Source organism: Sturnira hondurensis, unplaced genomic scaffold, assembly GCF_014824575.4.
Source record: "Sturnira hondurensis isolate 20B ecotype Veracruz unplaced genomic scaffold, ASM1482457v3 Scaffold0022910, whole genome shotgun sequence".
NCBI classification, from domain to species: domain Eukaryota; kingdom Metazoa; phylum Chordata; class Mammalia; order Chiroptera; family Phyllostomidae; genus Sturnira; species Sturnira hondurensis.
The window spans coordinates 9,996,247-10,015,956 of NW_028095541.1; the positions used below are offsets into that span (position 1 = coordinate 9,996,247).

Here is a 19,710-nt window from a genome sequence, read left to right on the forward strand (position 1 = left end):
GCCCATCTCAGTAAACCTCACATAGTAGGTACTTAATCATGTTTTGAATGAGTGAATTAATTAATTGAATGGATGAATTGCTTAGGACACTGTTGTCCTATAGATTTCTACTGATCTCAAAATATCTAAATTTGGCCATTTACACCCAAGATTGAGGCTGCTTTTACCCAGGACAGTCCAGTTTTAAAGATTGTCCAATATCACTTCTCTGTAACATTTGCTAATAAAATGCATTAGTATGGAGTGGATTTCATTACAGACAGTGAATAAATTTTTGCTGAATGAATATTGAATGACTGAATGCATTTGGTTCACAGTTGACTAGTCTTTTTTATGACAAAAAGAAACTTCCAGACCTTTAGTTCATTCTTGGAGTGGTTACTGATGGGTTTTCTTAACTCAGATACTCTCAAAAAAATCTTCTTTGTCAATTTTTGAGTAGAGAGAGTTTCTATTTCCTTTGGAAAGCATCTAACATTTGATATCCACTCAACATTGGTTTGTCCTGGTGTAAAACTTATTTTATTGTTAATACTCCTCATTTGGCACTGAGTTGAATAGCAACTGTTTATCCTCTTCTATTAATGAGAAGCATTCTCTCTTCTGAAAGATCATATCAAATTGTGTTTCTTTTCTTCAAATACGGCAGTTTGGCTCTTCAATAGGCTCTGGAAAGTGTCTGTGAACCACAATTCTCCTGGTAATTTAGTAAGATAGCAGGCAAATATACAAAGCACAATGGAAAGATCACACATACTTGGGTTACAAATGTAATCAATTTTGTGTTGAACGATAAGAAAAGTTTAATTGCACAAAGGTAGTACATAACATTTCAAATATAAAAGACAATCGGTAGTACTATCAAAATACAGGAAAAATTTGTAAATGTTATAAAAATTATACTCAGAACCCAGAAGCCTTCTTCTTCATTATAAGCATACGGAGTGATTCATTCCTGCAGGTTTTACATATAGATGAACTTTTTTTTCTTTTTGAAGAATTCCATTGTAGCTCTGAGGTGAAAATGCATTGATGTAACAATGTATTGTGGTAATGTTGTATAGTTTTTTCCTTCTTAGCTATTAGTGTTAGGGTTGCTAAAAGCTTATTTAAATAACCAACTGGTATGGGGGCATAAATGGTGATAGGAGACTTGACCTGGGGTGGTAAACACTCAATACAATATATAGGTGATGTATTGTAGAATTGTACCCCTGAAACCTACATAGTTTCATTAACCAATGTCACCCCAATAAATTCAGTAAGAAAGTAAAAAAATACCCAACTGACATAATGTGCTTTCAGTCAAGAGGACACTGCTGAGATGGCAACCCTCCTCCTGTCGCCGTGTGCACATCCCCTGGCCTCTTTCTACAGGCCACTTTGTTACGAGGGAGGCCAAGGGAGTTCAAATTTTAGGCAGTGGGTGGTGGGGCTGCCATACTACCAAGCTGGCCAACCCCCCAGCAAACCCCACCTGGAATGGTTCTGCTAACGGCAGGATGAGAAACACATGCGCCTTCCAATGAAAGTTGTCATACGCTTTTGCCAGCTATGTTTGCAAGAGAATAGCACAGCTCACCCCAAGCTGGCTTGAGTTTGGGTTCAGACAAGGGTGTCTCAAGCAGAGGGCCAAACCCCGATTTATGAAGCATCATGGTCAACACCCAAGTCAGACTGGTCCCACAGAAGCTGCCAGGGAAACTCCCGGGGTGCCAAGGATGAAGCACTCAGAACCCTACCAGTCCCTCTGCCTCTTTGGAGAAGTGTTCAAAGGAGGGGCTGCCCCAGCCATGTGGCCAGGGCCCTCCCATCCTGAAGTCAGCTGCATGGCGCCTGCCCGGGAAGCACCCACAGAACAGGAAAAGCAGTGCTCCAAGGAGCAGAAGGTGGACCAGTGGGTGGAAGGCCTGCCCCCAGCTCCTCCCACCTCCCACCTCCCCTCAACCTTCAGTCAGCCTGGAGTGCAGGAGGAACTAGATAGAATAGGTCCCATCCCATCAGAGAAACTGGTTAGGTGCCTCTTCCGATTCCAGAACCCTTGGAAATGGTAATTCTGCCAAAAGGGGCTCCATCAAAGATGATCTTGGTGACAGACTGCAGTTAAAAACTTCATCTATTGAACCTGAAAGACAAAAATCGGGCATTTTTACCATCACTGGAAAACAAAAGGAATCCCACAGTGCCTTTAAAACTCACAAAAGACAAAAAACCATTTCAATGCTAAAGAGAGAACCCTGGCCTCCTCAGAAATGCTCAAAAGCTTAATAGAAATGGGTAGCATTTTGTTTACCAGAAGGACATGGGGTATTTGCTTTTACAGGCTGGAGTAGATTTGCAGTAAGTTTCACAAACCCTTTCTTTCTAATGACAAAAGGCCCACAATCAGGACAGCCCAGGACAAAGGCTGAGTTTTAAGAAGGAGGAGGAGCTGAGCTAACAGATCCCCCCAGGCAGGGTCGTGGAGGTCAGGCTGGGCACATTTGCCAGGGCCACCAGGCATCTTTGCTGTGCCCTCTGCCAAGCATAAGGACTCTGATCAGCCTTGAAGAAAGCTTCCCCATTGCTCTGGAGTGGAAGTGGCCCCAGGGCTGGCTCAGAGTTAATTTTAAGGAAGCATTGCCCAACTTCACATGTCCCTGGTATCTCTGGGATGGCAGTGGACACTCTGCACGGCCACAGGACAGAGGTGAGCAATGCTGAAACAGCAAAACCCTGCCCAAGCTGCTATGGTCAGTGGGAGGAATGTCACAAAAAAGACCAGGCATCCAGGACTGCCACAACCAGACAAGCTCACCTTCCCCCAAAAGGATCAGTGTACAACACGCCCCCCCATATGGCTGCAAAGGAGCAGAGTGCAGAGGAATCTCTGTAAGGAGCATCCAGACAAAGCTAGAGAGACGTGGAATGAGAGGGGAAGGGGGTAAGGAAGGAAAGGAAGCAGAGGAGGAAGAGGGGAGACATATAGGGAGGAGGGAGAAAAGAGAGGGAAAGAGGGAGGGGATGAGGAGGGAGAGAGAGGGAGAGACGGAGTGACAGAGGGGCTACTCCCAAGGTGGTAAATAGCTAGAGTAAACATTTTTGCTATACACACTGGAAGAAAGCAACTGTCATTAAATACAATTAATTGAAGACTGTATTTTACATTTGAACTATTTGAAAACTGTCAGTTCATAGAGACTGGTGGTTTTTGTTGTTTGTTGGTTGGAATTAGAGCAAAAATCGTGATTCAAGGAAGTTGCTTTCCAGCCAGCTGGCACAGGACAGGGAGAAAGGGCTCAGACAGGGTGTGACGGGCAGGTGCCACGGGCTCTGCCGCACCAGTCTCTCGAGTCTCCCAGAAGACACCAATGTAGTTTGTTCCATGGGACATTCTCAAGAGTTATTTTGTGTTACAAACTCTGGAGAACTCCGCCTGTTTTTGCTGACATAAAACTGACAGCAATCAGCCATGTACGCACCTCCTTCAGCTGACACTTCTGTCCACATTCTGTTACCCAGAGTATGCACATCAGGGAAGCATAATTCTTTCACCATATTCAAATAAATGTTAATAAAATTCAAATGAGCATTAATAGATATTTAAATTAATAATATATTCTAAAATTATTTTCTGGTATGCTGCACAATGTAGGTAGCTTCTATGTTAGAAAACTTCAAGGAGCCCAAAAGGAAATGTCATTATATTTCTTTTTGGTCCTCTCACTTCTTACCTTCTGAATAATGTAGTATATTATATTCCCCCCTTATCAAGAGGCCTTATCTTTTCCATTCATTGGCTCTCCTCTTTCATTATGCTATTCTATGCTTTTATTTAACTATGAGAATCTTTAACACACCTCTGGAAGTTACACTGAATTTTCGGTCAGAGAAACTGCTCCTTCGGATCAGTGGTTCACTCATTTTTTCCAGAAATAGTTTAATTGTCTCCTTCTTTTCTGGACTTGAACTTGACAAATTCAGAACTTTTCCATTCACTTGTACAGTGGAATTGCTGAGCCCAAGCCAATAGAAGAAATCGAATAATGCGTCAGCTTTGAACTCATAGGCAAAGCTCAAATTTTCTTCATTAACCACCTCATTTCCCAAAGGGAAAAAATTCTTCACTGCCTCTTGAAAATCAAACTGAAAGAGAAACATGTGATGAATTTCATGCATATAAGGATAATGGTACATCCTAGAATTCTATGTTACCACAGGATTATATACAGAAATAACAAATGCCCAAATGTCCAAAATGTCACACCCTTTATTTCCCTTTCATTCAGACAGATACTTTTAAACAGTTGCCTTAACTTTTTCAAAACAGACCTATGCATTTGCATCATATTACATCTATAGACCTTGGAGTGCTTGGTCAAGGTGACATTCAGTATTATCCCATTTCTAATAAGTTGCTGGAAACTCCACCCATTTTATTGGCAGCAATGATAAAGCAACAGCAAACATCTGTGTCTGGATACAACTAAGTTAGAGCTGACCTCTCAGGACTCAGCCCTACATAAAATGCTTGAAACCTTCCGTATTTGGTCTCTGTCCTGGATTCAGACAGGCTAACACTTACTTGGAGCCGGTAGCTCTCTCCAATCACTGAGGAAATGACCATGTCCATCCCTTGCTCTATCTGTCTTCTTATCTTGGGGTGCCTCGTGTTCACAAGGAAGGCGTACGTTCTTTCTACAAATTTGGAAGCAGAATTCAAAGAGAAGTGTGCATGTGTGACATAGTAGTGGTTCCCACCTTACTTGCAGATTTCATTCATTTTTAGCCTCCCTCATTGCAAAGCCTCACTAGATTTCTAGAAACATTTCTGAGATTTTTGCATATGTAAAGGAAGCAGGACCCTAAAGCTCCATTTTGTTGCTCTTGTCTGGGAAACTGGAAGTTGGAAGTCCTGTTTCATCAGAGGTGAGAACTAAGCCCCTACCTGTGTATGCAGCATAGGGAACTAAGTGAGAAACACAGGTCAGCCCGTTTTTATGCCTCGGCCTTGCTGTCACCAACATGTCTTCCTTTGCAGAGCAATAGCCAAGCCCAGGGCAGGAAGGTGCTCCATGCCTCCCCTGCCCCAACAGCTCCTCCTCAGGGACTGGCTTTCATTCCACCGAAGGGCTGGTCTGCGGTGCTAAGAGTCAAGGCGATTTGAAATGTACGCTCCTCCGTGCCCCAACAATCCCCAGTGGGACGAAAAAGTCCCTCTGGATGCTGAAATTATACCATGTCTGTGTCCTGGCACAGCTGGGTTTTTGTTGTTTGTCTTGGTTTGTTTTTTTGGTAAACTCTTAAATCCAATTCTGTCCAATTCTATACAATCTAAACAAAGGGAAGGTTGTTTACTCATTAGGAAATCTGAAATACTATTAACCAACAACCTCTTAACTTTTTAGCTCCCAGAAACCCCTGAATTTCTCAAGTGCTTCTTCTAGAGAGACATATAACATATTGAACTGGCCAAAAAGTCTGTTTAGTTTTTTTTCTGTAAAACAAAGGACACATTTTTCATGTTCACCAATAACTTTACTGATTGGGGTATTTGGAGTGTGTCAGCTCTCTCCCATGTGGTATAACATTGATTATTCTCAATTAATGTGTCAGTTCGGTCGCTATCAACTTCAACTGGTCTACCCGACCGTGGAGCATCATCCATCGAGATATTTCTGGCATGAAACTTTACAAACCACTTTTGATGCATTTTATTTGTCACGGAACCTTCTCCATACACTGTACAGATCTTTTCTTGAGTTTCAGTTCCATTTTTACCTTTCTTGAAATAATAAAGAGTATGTTGAAAATGTGTATTTTCTTCCATCTTCAATATTAGAATGGCTACTCAAAATTCACTAACTTTGGTAAGTTTTTTAAATGACACTATGACAGCTGTCACAATGCAATCTAATAAAATTGTTTCAAATAAAATTAAAGACAACTAAGCACTAGCAGAGCCATCTTACAAAAAAAAAGAAAAACAACCCCCAAACAAACTTTTGACCAACCCGATAGATTGTTGGCCTCTTTTTAAACACCACGGACCAGCCATTAGGCAATTCTGAGAACTCGACCTTTGGCCTTGCCTTGAGCGCCAAGTTTGTGGTCCACCAATATGGTGTCACATCCTTGAGGGACACATTTTGAACTGACTTCTGCACTGGCCTTATTCATCTCAGTTTTCCTACCCCTGTCTTTCTCCCAAATTATTTTTTTCGGTACTTTAGATATAAACTAATCTATACCCTCTTTGAGATGAGATATAACAAACAAGGGAACAATTTTATACCTTGAAATAACTTTTACCCAAACCAAGCCGGGACCTTCAGGCTCCTTGCACGCTCGGGGCCCGCACACGCCACAGCTGTGCAGCCAGCACAGCACTGAAGGACACCTTTTGCACTCACAGACCTTGACTGCTTGTATATTTATTACAACAAACTTCTGGGGATAACAGTAAATTGTAAGTTAATGGTGGCTTTTTCTAATTTGTATTGTATAAAAGTACAGTTTACAATAGCAGCAAGGCCAAACATCATGTTACCTTAATCACAATTTTCATAATTTAAACTTTACCATTTTCATTAAGTTTTTGTATCATAGAATCTCGACAGTTCGCGGCTTTCTTCACAATGAACCAGAGCCCGGTTTCTGTGCCTCCTTTCACAATAGTTACACAACTGTGCACCTTTTGTAGGCCACCCACACGTACCTCCTGTGTCACTCCCTCCACTTTCATTAAAATGTTAAAGTGGAGAGGTCTCTTACTCTTACCTAAGATTCCTCCTAAGAGATGGACCAGAAGGGGCACTTAATACATCTGTGAATGTTATCCCTAGAGAATTCTCTGGTTTCCTGGCCATCATGAAGCCAAATAACATCAGGGGCTCAGATGTTCAAATGAGCACTGCTAGTTACTGTGTGTTCTGTTCCTGGCCCCTCTTAGCTTTGAATTATGAAGTGAGCAGAAAATCTGAGTGACTGATTGAAATGAGCAGAGAATTGGCTCTAGGAGCCTAGAGGAGACTGAATGTTTAAGGAAGTTTCTTTGAAATCTGTAGATCCTTTATTACCTCGGTCTCACATTAAGAATGTTATTTAGAAGTAAATTTCAAAAATTCTATGATTATGTCCATGTGGAATTTGAGTTAATGTAGCTGTTAACAGTCAGTCTGATTTCTTGAAAGAAATCATAAAGAGACATTTCTAGAATTGAAATTCTAATAAAATAGCACAAGACATAAAAGCATCTACAGATACTTATTTTATCTTCATTTTCTCATCTATAAAATGGGGGCAGTCTCCGTACCTCCCGGTAGGATGACCATGCATCCTAGCTTGCCTGAGTTGGTCCCAGAAGAATTATTAACAGCTCGTACTTTCATGCTAAAAACGTTCCCATCCGAACAGCATAAAGCCCTGCAGGGCTGTGTGCCAGCTGATACCAGAACAGACCCGGAACACCTAAGTGTCCCCTACAGGGCAGACAGTATTCCGTACCATCATCTTCACCACTCCTGTCATTTTTGCAACCCCTGCAGGCTCAGAATGTCAAGTCGCTCTCTGCCTTGATAGGAAGTATGAAAGAAAACTCAGAGACAGACGGCTACTGCTCCAGGCTCACATAGGGTTTAATCTTCAGGCTTATGCTGCGCTTCAGACGGCCTGACACAGCAGGCTTCGTGCTCCAGCCTTGTTACACGCCAACCCCTACCCACCCACCCCCGCCACCTCCACACCAGTTTCTACGTCGTCAGCATGTCCCAGTCGAAAAGCCCAGCGAAACACAACTAAACCAAAATATTTAGATACTAACCTTTTGAGGTGTCTTTTCTGGTCTGCACATTAATAAAGAACAGCATCGGTTTACTCAGTATCATCTCCCGGTAGTCTTTATAATCGCAGTAGTTGGTCAGTTCCACATATCTATGAAAAAAAGCAGAGACAGGTACAAATGTATGCACCCGCCTACCTAAGGAAGGGGATACCTTGACAGGTGCCAGCCACATCCATAGTCCCTTTGAGAGAAATCCTCTAAAATATGTCCTGGCAGAGGCAACCATATTTTGTATCCTATATGTAAAGTGCTTCTCTCGCTCCCTCTCTCTCTCTCTCTGCAGGTTAGCCTGAGATCAAAGTGTGACCCAAAGGTGGTCCTGGTTATTGGGGTGGCCTGACACCAGCACCTGGCTCTCAGATGATAGCCAGTACCATCTATTTCTGGGGTTTTAGGGGTTCACTCACAGCCACCAGAGTTCTATGTCTGTCTGGGCTGAGAACAAATTACACTCAGTAAGTAGAATTAGTGGGTCTTCCCCAGTGCGGTTGTCCATATCACCAGTGGGTCTACAGCCTTCCTTCTCCCCTCTTCCCTTCTCTAATTCCAAAATAAACCCAGCCCCTCCACAGAGTACACATAAACCAATATTCACATGAACTAATTCACATCACCCTGACCCTGAGCTTGCACAATTAAAGAAACACTACTAATGGCAGACTTCTGCTGGGGTCCCGTTAACTGAGCTCCCTTGGTTTTCACCCATTATTTGAGCCTGAGAAGAGCTTTTACATTTTGACTCTGTTATCTAGAATAGCAGCTTTCTCTCCATACTCTACAAATTTCCCAAGCTGTCTTTCTAGGCCTCTACCCACATTGTTGATTTAAAAAAAAAAAGGCTGATCTAAATGTAAATTAGTTTCCGCCAAGAAGATGGCTAATTTTCTAACCAAACCCAAGCTCTGTGCCATGAGGACGCAGGCAGTCCAAATGGCACCCAGTCCAGAGGCTGGAGGACACACCACCCAGTCCTTCTTTACCATGGAGCTGGGTCCCCGGGTGGCCCAGCTACGGAGACGTGCACCAACTGAATGGCCATCGTGGTGAGAGTGTGGGCTGCTTCTGCTACACTGCGCTGTCTGCTTCCGACACCTACTCAAAGGCAGAGAGAGCTCTGTGTTTCTCTCTGGCTTATTGTCCTTCAGTGTCTGACATGAAAATCACAGCCCTGGAGAGCTCCTGACAGCCAGGAGCAGTGGCACCACAGTCCCCTGACTCACCTACGACCCACAAGCTACTTAGAGGGGCCAGTGCACAAGACCCTGACCACAACATGGGTCAAGAGCACGTGGGAGAATACCTGCCCCTGAGTCAGAAAAAAACAGCTTCCACTTATCTATCTCCCAGCTTGTTTTCTTACAAACATGTCATTATCTTTTTTTCTGGGCTTGTCAGACCTGATTTTGAGAGCTTTTAAACCTAGCCCCTGATGGAGACTCTCAAATGCTTCCTGCGTTCTGATTCACCAGGCTTTTAACACAGTCTCCACCTCTCAGCCCAGGGACACAGGTGGTGGTCAGGCGGCTGCAGGGCTCACAGGAGGAAAGAGGGAGTGGGTGTTGATGTCAGGGTGTTGGTGAGAAGGGCAGGAGGAGGGTAGAAGAAAGTGGGAGTGGAGAAGGGGTGAGGGACCTGGGAAGTAATAAGGGGACAGACTGGGTGTGAGATGCAGACCAAGGATTTTGTGTGACCCTTTCTCTGTCCGCCCCTGCCCTCACCTTCACAGAAGTGTGGAAGGAGAATAGGATGAGGTGAGGCACCTGAAGGAGAGACACTTGTATTCCATATCAACAGACAGAATTTTCCTGTTCTTCTTTGTCTCAACTGACCAACTGTCAAAAGGTACTGGAGAAAGGAAGCAAAGGAGAAGGAGAGACAACGGGGCCATCATTGCTGATTCTCTTGCTCTTACTCATTTGACCATACTCTGAGTAGCTAAGACTTTGGGACAGCAGCTAGGCACTCACATGGGCCTTATCACATCTGAGCAGCTCAGGGCCTGGGGAATGGGCATGGGGAAGGGGGTGGCAGTACAGGGTCACACCAGGGTTCTCTCCTACCTCTGCCATCCATCTACTCGGCTACTAAGGACCTGGCCTGGCAGGCAAGAGCAGCAGCCTTGGAAGAGGAGAGGCAGGTGAGGGCTATGGTTGAGGGCTGGGAGGGTGTAAGATGCTGAGGGAGAAAGGGGGAAGGAAACTCTGGTAGCAATAGAGGAAAGGCAAGACTGAGTGGACTAAACATCAGAAAGACAGATGCATGTCAGGGCAGGAGTCAGGTGCCACCTGTGAGCCACCCAAGGTGGATTTTCAGTCTCCCACCTTGTTTATCACCGAGTTAACTGATAGTCACTTAAGTATGTAATATTTCCCTGAGTGACTCCTCTGCTCTCCCCACATCCACCGTCTGACTGTCATTCTCCAGCACAGCCAGAAAATGTGTAGTTTCAATTACTATTCTGATGACACAAATGACAATCTTTGCCTCTGCCTGTATAATTGATTGACATCCAATTCAAGGTGTCAACGGTAGGGAAAAAAAATTCAACTGAGAAATGATCACTGGGTGTGAAAACAACCAGTTTTCTCCAGAATTCTGTGGAGGGCTTTCTGGAATGCTCTGGGGCTGACAGGGCTGCTATTTGAGGTGCTCAGAAAAGGGGGCTGACTGATGGGACTTCTGATAGCCACATACTGACTTTAAGGGGGCACCTACACCGGAGTCATCCTTTTCTCTTAGAGTCTGAATGTGATAAGACCCCCTGAATAATGCAACTATGCTCAACAGACTTTAATCTTCCTTTGATGATTCAGAGGCATTTTCAGGATGTTAATGGGCCTGTAAAGGTCATGGCAGAGCATGTCGGTTATCCCTGAAACTCATACATGCAGAAATGCTGCTTATTATGAGAGCTCTAGTAACAGAACTCACAGGTAAGAGGCAAGGTCCCTACCTACTAAACCAGGGCACAAGGAAGAACTACCTTCTCAAACTATCTATCCCCAGTCTCCCAGTTATGGTCCCATTGTTAAACAGCTCCTGAATTCCAGTGAAATAAAGAAATATGAGTATTCTTTTGGAACTGGCTCTTATAAAATCTGGATATGTAAGTCACCGAAATAAAAAAAGACTGAGGACCAAGTTATTAAGGAGGAGCCTTACTAGACTGTATTAGGGGGTTGTGCACATTTCTGAATTACTAATGCAAATACCGCTTTTATGTACTGGGTAATTTACTACATTTGCTGACATTATCATTAGGGAAGAAAAGCAAACAGCTGAAGATGGTTCCTTCAAACTCTCATTTCTCTGTGGCTTTTACCCTGGGCCCACCCAACCTAAATGCTGTCTGAAACTATTTTCTTGCCACTTTTTAAGTATATTTTATTGATTATGCTATTACAGTTGTCCCAATTTTTTTCTCCCCTTTATCCCCCTCCCCCCTGCACCCCACCACCCTGCAGCATGCCCCCCCAGTTCACGTCCATGAGTTGTATATGTAAGTTCTTTGGCTTCTCTATTTCCTATACTATTCTTAACCTCCCCTGTCTATTTTATGCCTTACCAATTTATGCTTCTTGCTCCCTGTACCTCCCCCACATTCTCCCCCGACTGTAACCCTCCAAGTGATCTTCATCTCTGTGATTCTGTGCTCATTCTAGTTGTTTGCTTAGTTTTTGTGTTTTTTTTTAATTTATTTTGTTGTTCAAGTACAGCGTGGGTTTTTTTAGGTTCAGTTGTTGATAGTTATGAGTTTGTTGTCATTTTACTGCTTATAGTTTTTGATCTTCTATTTCTTAGATAAGTCCCTTTAACATTTCATATAATAAGGGCTTGATGATGATGAATTCCTTTAACTTGCCCTTCTCTGGGAAGCACTTTATCTGCCCTTCCATTATAAATGATAGCTTCGCTGGATAGAGTAATCTTGGATGTAGGTCCTTGCCTTCATAACTTGAAATACTTCTTTCCAGCCCCTTCTTGCCTACAAGGTTTCTTTTGAGAAATCAGCTGGTAAGTTTTATGGGAACTCCTTCGTAGGTAACTCTCTCCTTTTTTCTTGCTGCTTTTAAGGATGTTGGAACATTTAAAATTGTCCCAGAGGTTCCTACACCTGTCATTTTTTTGAATTCTTGTTTCTTCATTCTGTTTCAGCTGGATGTTTTCTTCCTTTTGTTCCAAATTGTTGATTTAAGTCTCAGTTTCCTTCTGTTCACTGTCAGTTCCCTGCATATTTTTCTCTACTTTACTTTGTGTAGCCTTCCTTTCTTCCTCATTTTGCAACCAAGCTCAATCAATTCTGTGAGCAGCCTGACTACCAGTGTTTTGAAGTCTGCATCACATAGGTTGTCTATCTCCTCGTTGCTTAGATCTTTTCTGGAGTTTTGATCTGTTCTTTCATTTGAGCCATATTTCTTTGATGCTGGGCACATGTTACATGTTACGGGGCAGAGCCTTAGGTATTCACCAGGGCAAGGCAATCCACTCTGCTGCGCGGCGGCGCTGCCTGTGGAGGAGGGGCCAGAGGGGAAACAATGCAGCTCGCCTGCTCTGCTCCAGTCCCACTTTCCAACAAACTCTCCTGGGAAACTAGGATTTTCTCCTGCCTTTGCGACCCCCACAGTGTTTTACAGCTAGAGGTTTTGAGTCTTATTTTCCGGGCCAGCCAGCCACTCCTTGTCCACATGGTCCAGCACCTTGCTGCGGGTCCGCTCCACCCTCCCAGCTGCTCATCCCCACCCCTACTACCAGTCTGGAGGAGTGTTTCTTTGAGTCCTTGGTTGTCAGAGTTCCATGCAGGTTGATATTCTGGCAGTTATGGTTGTTTGCTTGTTATTTATTGGTTGTTATTCTTGTGGTTGTGTGAGGAAGTGAAACATTTCTACCTACGCCTCCATCTTGGCCAGCCCCCTGGCTGAAACTTCTCACACCTGGCTCCAATCCAAAGTCTAAAAGGCAGAACACTGGATAGATAGCATAGTGATTAGAAATGAAAAGATCTAGTTCATGCCCCTGACTGATTATATGAACTCAGTCCCATAGCCACAGCCCACTGTAACCTTGAGTGAATTACTTCACCCACTTGAATCTGTGCCCTTCTATAAAGGGATACAATAAGGCTGCCTTCTGCTTAACAATTCAGTGTAGTACAAGTACTGCTGACATAGTAGATGCTCAGCAAATATGGTAAGTATCTGTAATCCTGACCAACTCTGCTAGCGACAGGGTGAATGAAGTTCTGTAAGCTTCTGACACCCAGCTAGGGCTGGCTTCATCTGTGTGACCAGGAAAGGAGGACAAACTGAGCACCTGAAGAATAAATGAGCAAGACTTTCTCCTTTCTTGCTCCAATTTCTATACTCATCTTTTCCATCTGGAAGGCTAAAGAGCACAGCTTCATGAAGGCAGTATCTGAAAGGTGGGGCCAGGAAAGAACACTGAATTTTTGGTTCTAGCGAAATCAGGACCACCCATCTCCTAAGACACCTCACTCTTTCTGGAGTCCCTTCAGGGTTCACCTCATCTGTAGCATGATCTGAAAGCTGCTCCCAATTTCCCTTGGCTCTGACAACTTACTGCTCAAAGAAGAATGGGAATTCAAACCTATGGCTTCCATCTGAGGGTATGTGTGTTCATTTAAAAATATGGAGAGAGGAAAAGAGAAAAGGAGAAACACATGTTGAAATAGTCCTTGTGTACAAGGCCCAGAAATTGCTGAAAGTTCATAATCCTTTGCTGTGACACTAGCAAAAGCTTGCAGGGACCTCCTGCCCTTGGGAGCACACAGGATGGCCTTCCTGTGTTTCTAGGGTTAACGTGATAGCTTTATGCAGCGCCTCACCTAAGTTCTTAAACAGTTTCCTTCTTTTCTCCCTATTGTAGTGAAATTAAGCAAAAAAAATTAGATTTGTCACTATGTTGTCTGCGCCGCAAATCAAGGATACCCACAGTTCTTTGTGCATTTAGTAATTCAGCCATTAATTATTGATGCATAGTACACAGAATAATTCATTCATTCATTCATTCATTCATTCAATAAACATTTGCTAAGCACCAACAATGTGCTTGGCACTAGGGATGTGGATGAGAAAGGAAACAGTCTTGCTTTCAAGAAGCATACAGTCCACTGAGGAGACAGGTAAGGAGTTATGCCATTTCAATGTGAAATGATAGCTAAGACCTCGCTGCTGAAAGTGTGGCCTTTGGACCAGCAGCAATGGCGTTACATGGGAGCTTGTGAAACTGCGGATTCTCGGGCCCCTCTCCAGGTTTATTCCATTGGAACATTCATCCATACCATCCCCAGGAGACTGTTGTGCTTACCTAAAGTTTGGGAAACACTGGTGTAAGACATGGTCCCTCCCACTCAGAAGCTTACAAACTAGTTAATTGTTCAAACACCCAAATGGTGGAGGAATGCACAGTTCTCTGCATTCAGTGTCCACTCTCCATGGGTTTACGTCCCAGTTATTTAAATAAGAAAGAGCAAAGCAGGAGGGCCCTAGAATTAGAACCATTTACTGAGCTGAGACAAGCACTGGAAGAGTGATCCTTCTGTCAGGCCCAACATTCTGCCGCTGGGTGGGCAACGCAGAAGAGAGGAGGAGTCACAACTCAGCCAGGCCTGGGGGGAAATGGAGTGGCTGCATCCAGGCCTCCAGGTTGGCATGTGACAAGGATCAGGCGAGCTGAAAGCAAGAGGTAGACCACAGTGTGTCTGGAAGTTCAGAGCAAGGCTCCCAAGAAAGGAAGGCAGGAGGGAAGGCAGCAAAGCCTCATAGCTTTTCAATCATCAGATCGGGATTTGGTTTCTATCTCTGGGACTTTTAATGGTGTCAAGATCTATTTTATCACCTGTAAAATCTAGCTAACAAAAGGTACCCTGTAAAGTAGCTACACGATTATATAATATGTGTGAAGCACTTGGCTTTGGGGGCTGCTTAATAATAGTAATATAAAAGTTAACATTTGTGAAGTAAACAACATATAACCAATAATGATTTTAAGGACTTTATGAAATTTCATTCTGAATACCAACCCTATGAGGGTGATGAATTATCATTCCCATTTCACAGCTGAGGAAACTGAGGCGCAGAGACAAGGTAACTTTCCCAAGTCACTGGGCCAATAAGCACAGAACTCAGACTCCAACCAAGGCCTTCTGGTCCTGGCCCTTCTGCCCATCCACACTTACTCAAGACTGACTCTTACAAAAGTCACAGCTCAACAGAATGACAATTACCTCTCAGGAGCACTCAGTGTCCTGTGAACAGGATGCAGAACTGGGCAGGTCATCAAACCCAAGAGTCAGACATGGGGACCAAGGCTGGTCAAGAAGGCAGAACAGGAGCCCACTGAGTGCAGCAGCAGCAAGAGTGACTGCTGCCCACTGCATGTGGAGCTGTCACTGCTTCCACACCTCCTAGCCTCAGTCAAGGTCAATGCTGAGAGGTGGGCCTGGGCCGGCAGATGGAGCCCAGGCACCTCCCATCATGGGGTGGGGGCGATGCTTTCCCAGCACAAACCCATGGTCCAGCACTGCCTCTGAGTCTCCTCCTCCAACTCCCTGCACCCTCTGCCCCTGGCAGCTGCCCTCCAGGTGAGTGTGACTGTCACCCATCCAACAGCCAGTGGGACACAGGCAGGAGCAGGTCACCTCTCTGCTTTTTGTGGCTTCTTTACAAAAAGCGAAAGTGACTTTTGCCTTTAGGTTGATTACACAAGACGAGTACTGGCTGATATAATTTCAGTTATTTTTTTTGTAGATTCAGGAAGTTCATGAGAATGCTGCTGCTGTCTATAGTAAGGCAGAATGATTGCGGATTCGAGGTGGTTTGCTGAACATGCATGTTCGTAGTTAGATGAGGCTGCATAGGTGCCTTGGCTCCATGCTTCCCAGCATCCTACTTAGGTGCAGCACTTGACCTCTCCTAATCCTAATTTCTCATCTGAAAAAAGGGGACACTGTGCCAACTTCATAGCTTTTGTGAAACAATAGCTGTAAAACACTCTGGTACTCAAAGCAAACATCACTGGCCACTGTTGTTATTGTTGGGCTTATTTTTAGTACCCAAGCAGCCTCTTTCATGCTAGGAGAGCACTGAAAAGCAGGGATTATAGCTCCTCTTTGCCCAGCATTTGCCATTACACCTCAATCAAAGGCTATATTACAGAAAAAAGATGTGTGTGTGATAGTTAATGGCAAGTTACACCTAGTATCCCAAGCAGGGTTCGTCTGCGACATGAATGGAAATCCAGAGCTTGAAAGAAAAATAATAATAAAGGTTTTGACCTCAATCCCACAAAGCAGGACAAATATTTTTAAAGCAAGCTCTCAGGAGCGCTAAAACATTGGAGCGTTAAAACATTCGGCCAGCTGAAAAGGTTCCCACCACCCTAGGTTTCCTTAGGTTCATTGAGCAGGTATGTATGTAGAAAAATGTTCGAGTATCAGAAAACAAACCAGACTAAGCTGAGCGAGTGAACTACAGGAATGTCAGGGTCAGTAGCTCTTAACCTTTCAGGTTCCTTGGGAAAGGACCTCATGAAAACCACAGTGCAGCCCTGCCTGGTATAGCTCAGTGGATTGAGCGCAAGCCTGTGAACCAAAGGATCGCAGTTCCATTCCCAGTCAGGGCACATGCCTGGGTTGCAGACCAGTTCCCAGCAGGGGATGCACAAGAGGCAACCATACATTGATATTTCTCTCCCTCTCTCTTCCTCTAAAGATAAATAAATTTAAAAATTTTTTAAAAAGCACAGTGCATGCTTCTGAGGCTCTGAAAAGAAATCCTGCTAACCCTGTGGACTTATTCCACACCAAAAATATTTGTGAAATGCAAAAAAAGTAATTAGCAAAGCAGTGATTCTTAACCTGGTTCCAACTATGTCATAAACCACTCGAATGGTCAGCAACATTGGATGTATCTCCCAAGTTTCTCGGGAGAAGGTCTACATACTATTCCCCAAAGTTCTATAGTCCAAAGTGATTAAGAATCATCACTTTGCTTTCTTGACCAGCCAACCACCCCACTGCCCCCACCCCTGGCCACCTTCTCAGCTGCTCTTGGGATGGGGGCCATCATACCTCAGGCAGGAATGTGGTGGCTTCAAAGATGAAAAAGTCACTGGAGTCCATTGCTCTAGGCCCAAACTCATTAGGAAAAGTGGAAAGTACATGCAGGGGTACAGCCAACTCCAAAGATGACAGACAAGGCAAACAGAAACTGGTACCCTTGACAACAACTGCCTGACCTTGGGGAAATCCAAAATAGAGTACTGCATCATGCTGGCTAAAACTGGTGTCCAGCACTACCCTGGAAATAACATTGACTTGGGCCTAGCCTGCTAGAAACACTACAGTATGCACACTGGATGGCACTGACCCAGGTGCTCATGTGATCTTTAACATGTCAGAACAGACATGTCATGCGAAAAGCAAGTCATGCAAAATATTTTTGTAGTAGAACTGGTCAAAGCTTACTGAAGAAAGGAGGGAGGGAGGGAGGGGGGAGGGGAAGAGGGGAGGAGGGGAGGGAGGGAGGGAGGGAGGGAGGAAGGAAGAAAGGAATCAAGACTTTGGAGCAAGTGATTTGAGAGAAAAAGTTGTATGCTAGCCCCAAGGCCAAAGAGAGTTGGGTACATTGGGCAGAGCCGAGGAGCTGCAACTTTGGAAGACTGAATCCTGACTATGCATGTACCTCCTGATCCATGAAAGCAAACCTGTCACTGCTGCCCATAACTCGGTGTCCCTCTCTTTCTGGCAGGCTCTCTCCATTCACACCAGGTTCCTGCTCAGTCATCTTTCAGGACTGCACACCCAGTTACAAAAGCCCCTGCCCTAGGATGTTCCTGAGAAGACAGATGGTTCCTTCCATCACCCAAATTATTCTCAGGTGCTCCTTGTTCTTCCCCACGGTATAAAAATCCTCACACAATTGCTTAAACAAGAATCTTGTACTTGTTGGTTATTTGCACCCTGGTCTGTGTGGCCTGGCCATTATTTATTCTAGATTCTAAATTGCCAGGGTTCCACTGCTGTTTAATTTTCTTTTATGTAAGTGGCGTTCAAAGAAAGGGTTTAATCACCAGGCTTCAACATCATTTAAAATTTTGCAGCACTGTTTGCTAAGACTCGGGGAGCTGGCTCTGTCAAAAGCCTAACCTGTATATTAATTCTGGGCATTTTAATTTTTCATATTGTTCTCAAATGCACTGGTTAACTTCTCTTTAAATCTTCCCAAATCTGATTTCTAATTCAGTTCCTCCCAGGTCCCTGCTTATGGGTTGGAATTTTCAATTCACTAAGAAAGGGAGAAATTCTTGTCTGGGAATGGTTTTTCAAACATTCAAAGCCCTCATTCTCTCTGTGTGGAAAGCAGCCCGATGAAGGCATTTTAAATGCCATTTTGTTTGCTTGCCCCTCTTCGCTCCATCTCACCCACAGGGAGGCACAGTGCCGCTGTCTTTCCCAGGAGCAACGGGCTTTGGAATAGCTGGCGGGCTTACTCATCTCTGAATCATGCTCCAGACTGCACTCTTCTGTTCCTGGCAGTCAGTTCTCTGCACAAACGTAAGACACCAGCACACTCCCACATAGCACTTACTTTTGCCCACACGAAGACCCACAGGACCCGGGGTTGGACTTCATGGGGCTTTGTTCCCTTCTCAGCTATGGTTTATTTATTCATTTATTTGAAACACTAAGGGAGGCCAAAGACGGGACACTTTGTACTTTCACACGCTTCTCCACTGGGTCTCCTCCCTGGATAAGGCTCGCAGTGCACAAAATTGAGCGTTCTCACCCCTCACCCCCACCCCCATCTAAAGCCAGGATGTGAGTCCTCTGTAAACATCCCCGAGGGGTGTGTCCCCAGTTTGAGCTCATTTAACCCAGTTAAGGAGCCAGAAAGGGAAAATCACCCGCCAGTGACGTGCTCCGAGTTCCTTCCCACCCTACACTCCTCTCCAACTCCCCCCGCCCCATTCCGGCGCCCCCTCGGGCGACTTCTAGCGTAGCTGCAAGAGTCAAGGGGAAAGGCAGAAAAGCCCACGAGGGAGAGCTTTTGGGCGTGGTGACGTCAGCAACAAGAACAATCTAGGCGTGCAGCACCGAGAAGGAGAGGGCGGCGGGGGCTCCCGGGGACCCGGCGGCCAGGGGTGGGGATTGAGCGGGGGGCGCACTCACCTCTTGATGTAGCGGCTGAGGCGGCAGAGCTGCCCGTCCAGGCTCACGAGGCCGTCGCCGAAGACGTTGAAGCCTCCGAGCGCGGCCGCAGGCTCATCGGGCCCGAGCACCGTCAGGTGGTCGCCGCGCAGCTGGAGGGCGCCGGGCAGCAGGCGCAGGAGCTGGGCCACCGGCAGCAGGGCCATCTCGCAGTCGCAGGTCCACAGGCTGCGCAGCTCCCCGGACGAGATGGAGGTCAGGCTGGGCCTGGCTGGGGGTGCGCACGCCGCCGCCGCCATCCCGCCGCGCGGAGGTCCTGGGTCGTCCTGCCCCAGAGCCGCCCGCTCACCCGCGCGGAGCGCTGCAGCCGGGAGTGGAGACGGCGGCCGACGCCCTGCGGCCCTTTTATCGCGCTCGGTGGCGCCCCGCCCGGCCCGGGGCACGACCCCAGGCCTCTGGGCCGTATGAGCACCACTAGAGCTTGGCGCGCTCCCGCCCCTCTGCGCGGCCCGCAGCCAACCCTTACTCATCCCATCCCGGGTCCCCAACCTTTTACCCGGGGCTGGGCGGACACCCGCGGCGGGGTGGGGACTGGGGCCCTGGTGTCCACTCCAGCCCCTGGTGGGAGGGGGAGGGCGCCGGCACCCACCCTGGGCGGAGACACCGCACCTGTGCGTGCGGGGGTGGGGCGGGCGTTCGTCGCCCTCTCTCCGCACCTGGG

General features: G+C 45.7%; 1 protein-coding gene across 1 annotated transcript; it reads right to left on the reverse strand.

Annotated features, from left to right (window-relative positions):
* Positions 1–1,557: 1,557 nt before the first annotated feature.
* On the reverse strand, positions 1,558–19,503 carry MEDAG (mesenteric estrogen dependent adipogenesis). The gene is made up of 5 exons (XM_037037109.1): positions 19,011–19,503; positions 7,802–7,911; positions 4,565–4,677; positions 3,840–4,125; positions 1,558–2,125 (listed from the first exon to the last, which is right to left on the reverse strand). Exons 1-5 carry the CDS (start codon positions 19,286–19,288, stop codon positions 2,001–2,003), a joined length of 912 nt encoding a protein of 303 aa, XP_036893004.1. The 5' UTR covers positions 19,289–19,503; the 3' UTR covers positions 1,558–2,000.
* Positions 19,504–19,710: the final 207 nt, after the last annotated feature.

Bases quoted from the DNA above. Each gene is read 5' to 3' on its own strand.
- MEDAG (XM_037037109.1), bottom strand. From the start codon at position 19,288: ATGGCGGCGGCGGCGTGCGCACCCCCAGCCAGGCCCAGCCTGACCTCC. The intron at 4,678-7,801 runs GTTAGTATCTAA...CCAAATTTGTAG, and splicing joins CAGAAAAGACACCTCAAAAG to AAAGAACGTACGCCTTCCTT. The intron at 2,126-3,839 runs GTGTGTTAAAGA...TTTGTCTTTCAG, and splicing joins ATTCAGTGTAACTTCCAGAG to GTTCAATAGATGAAGTTTTT.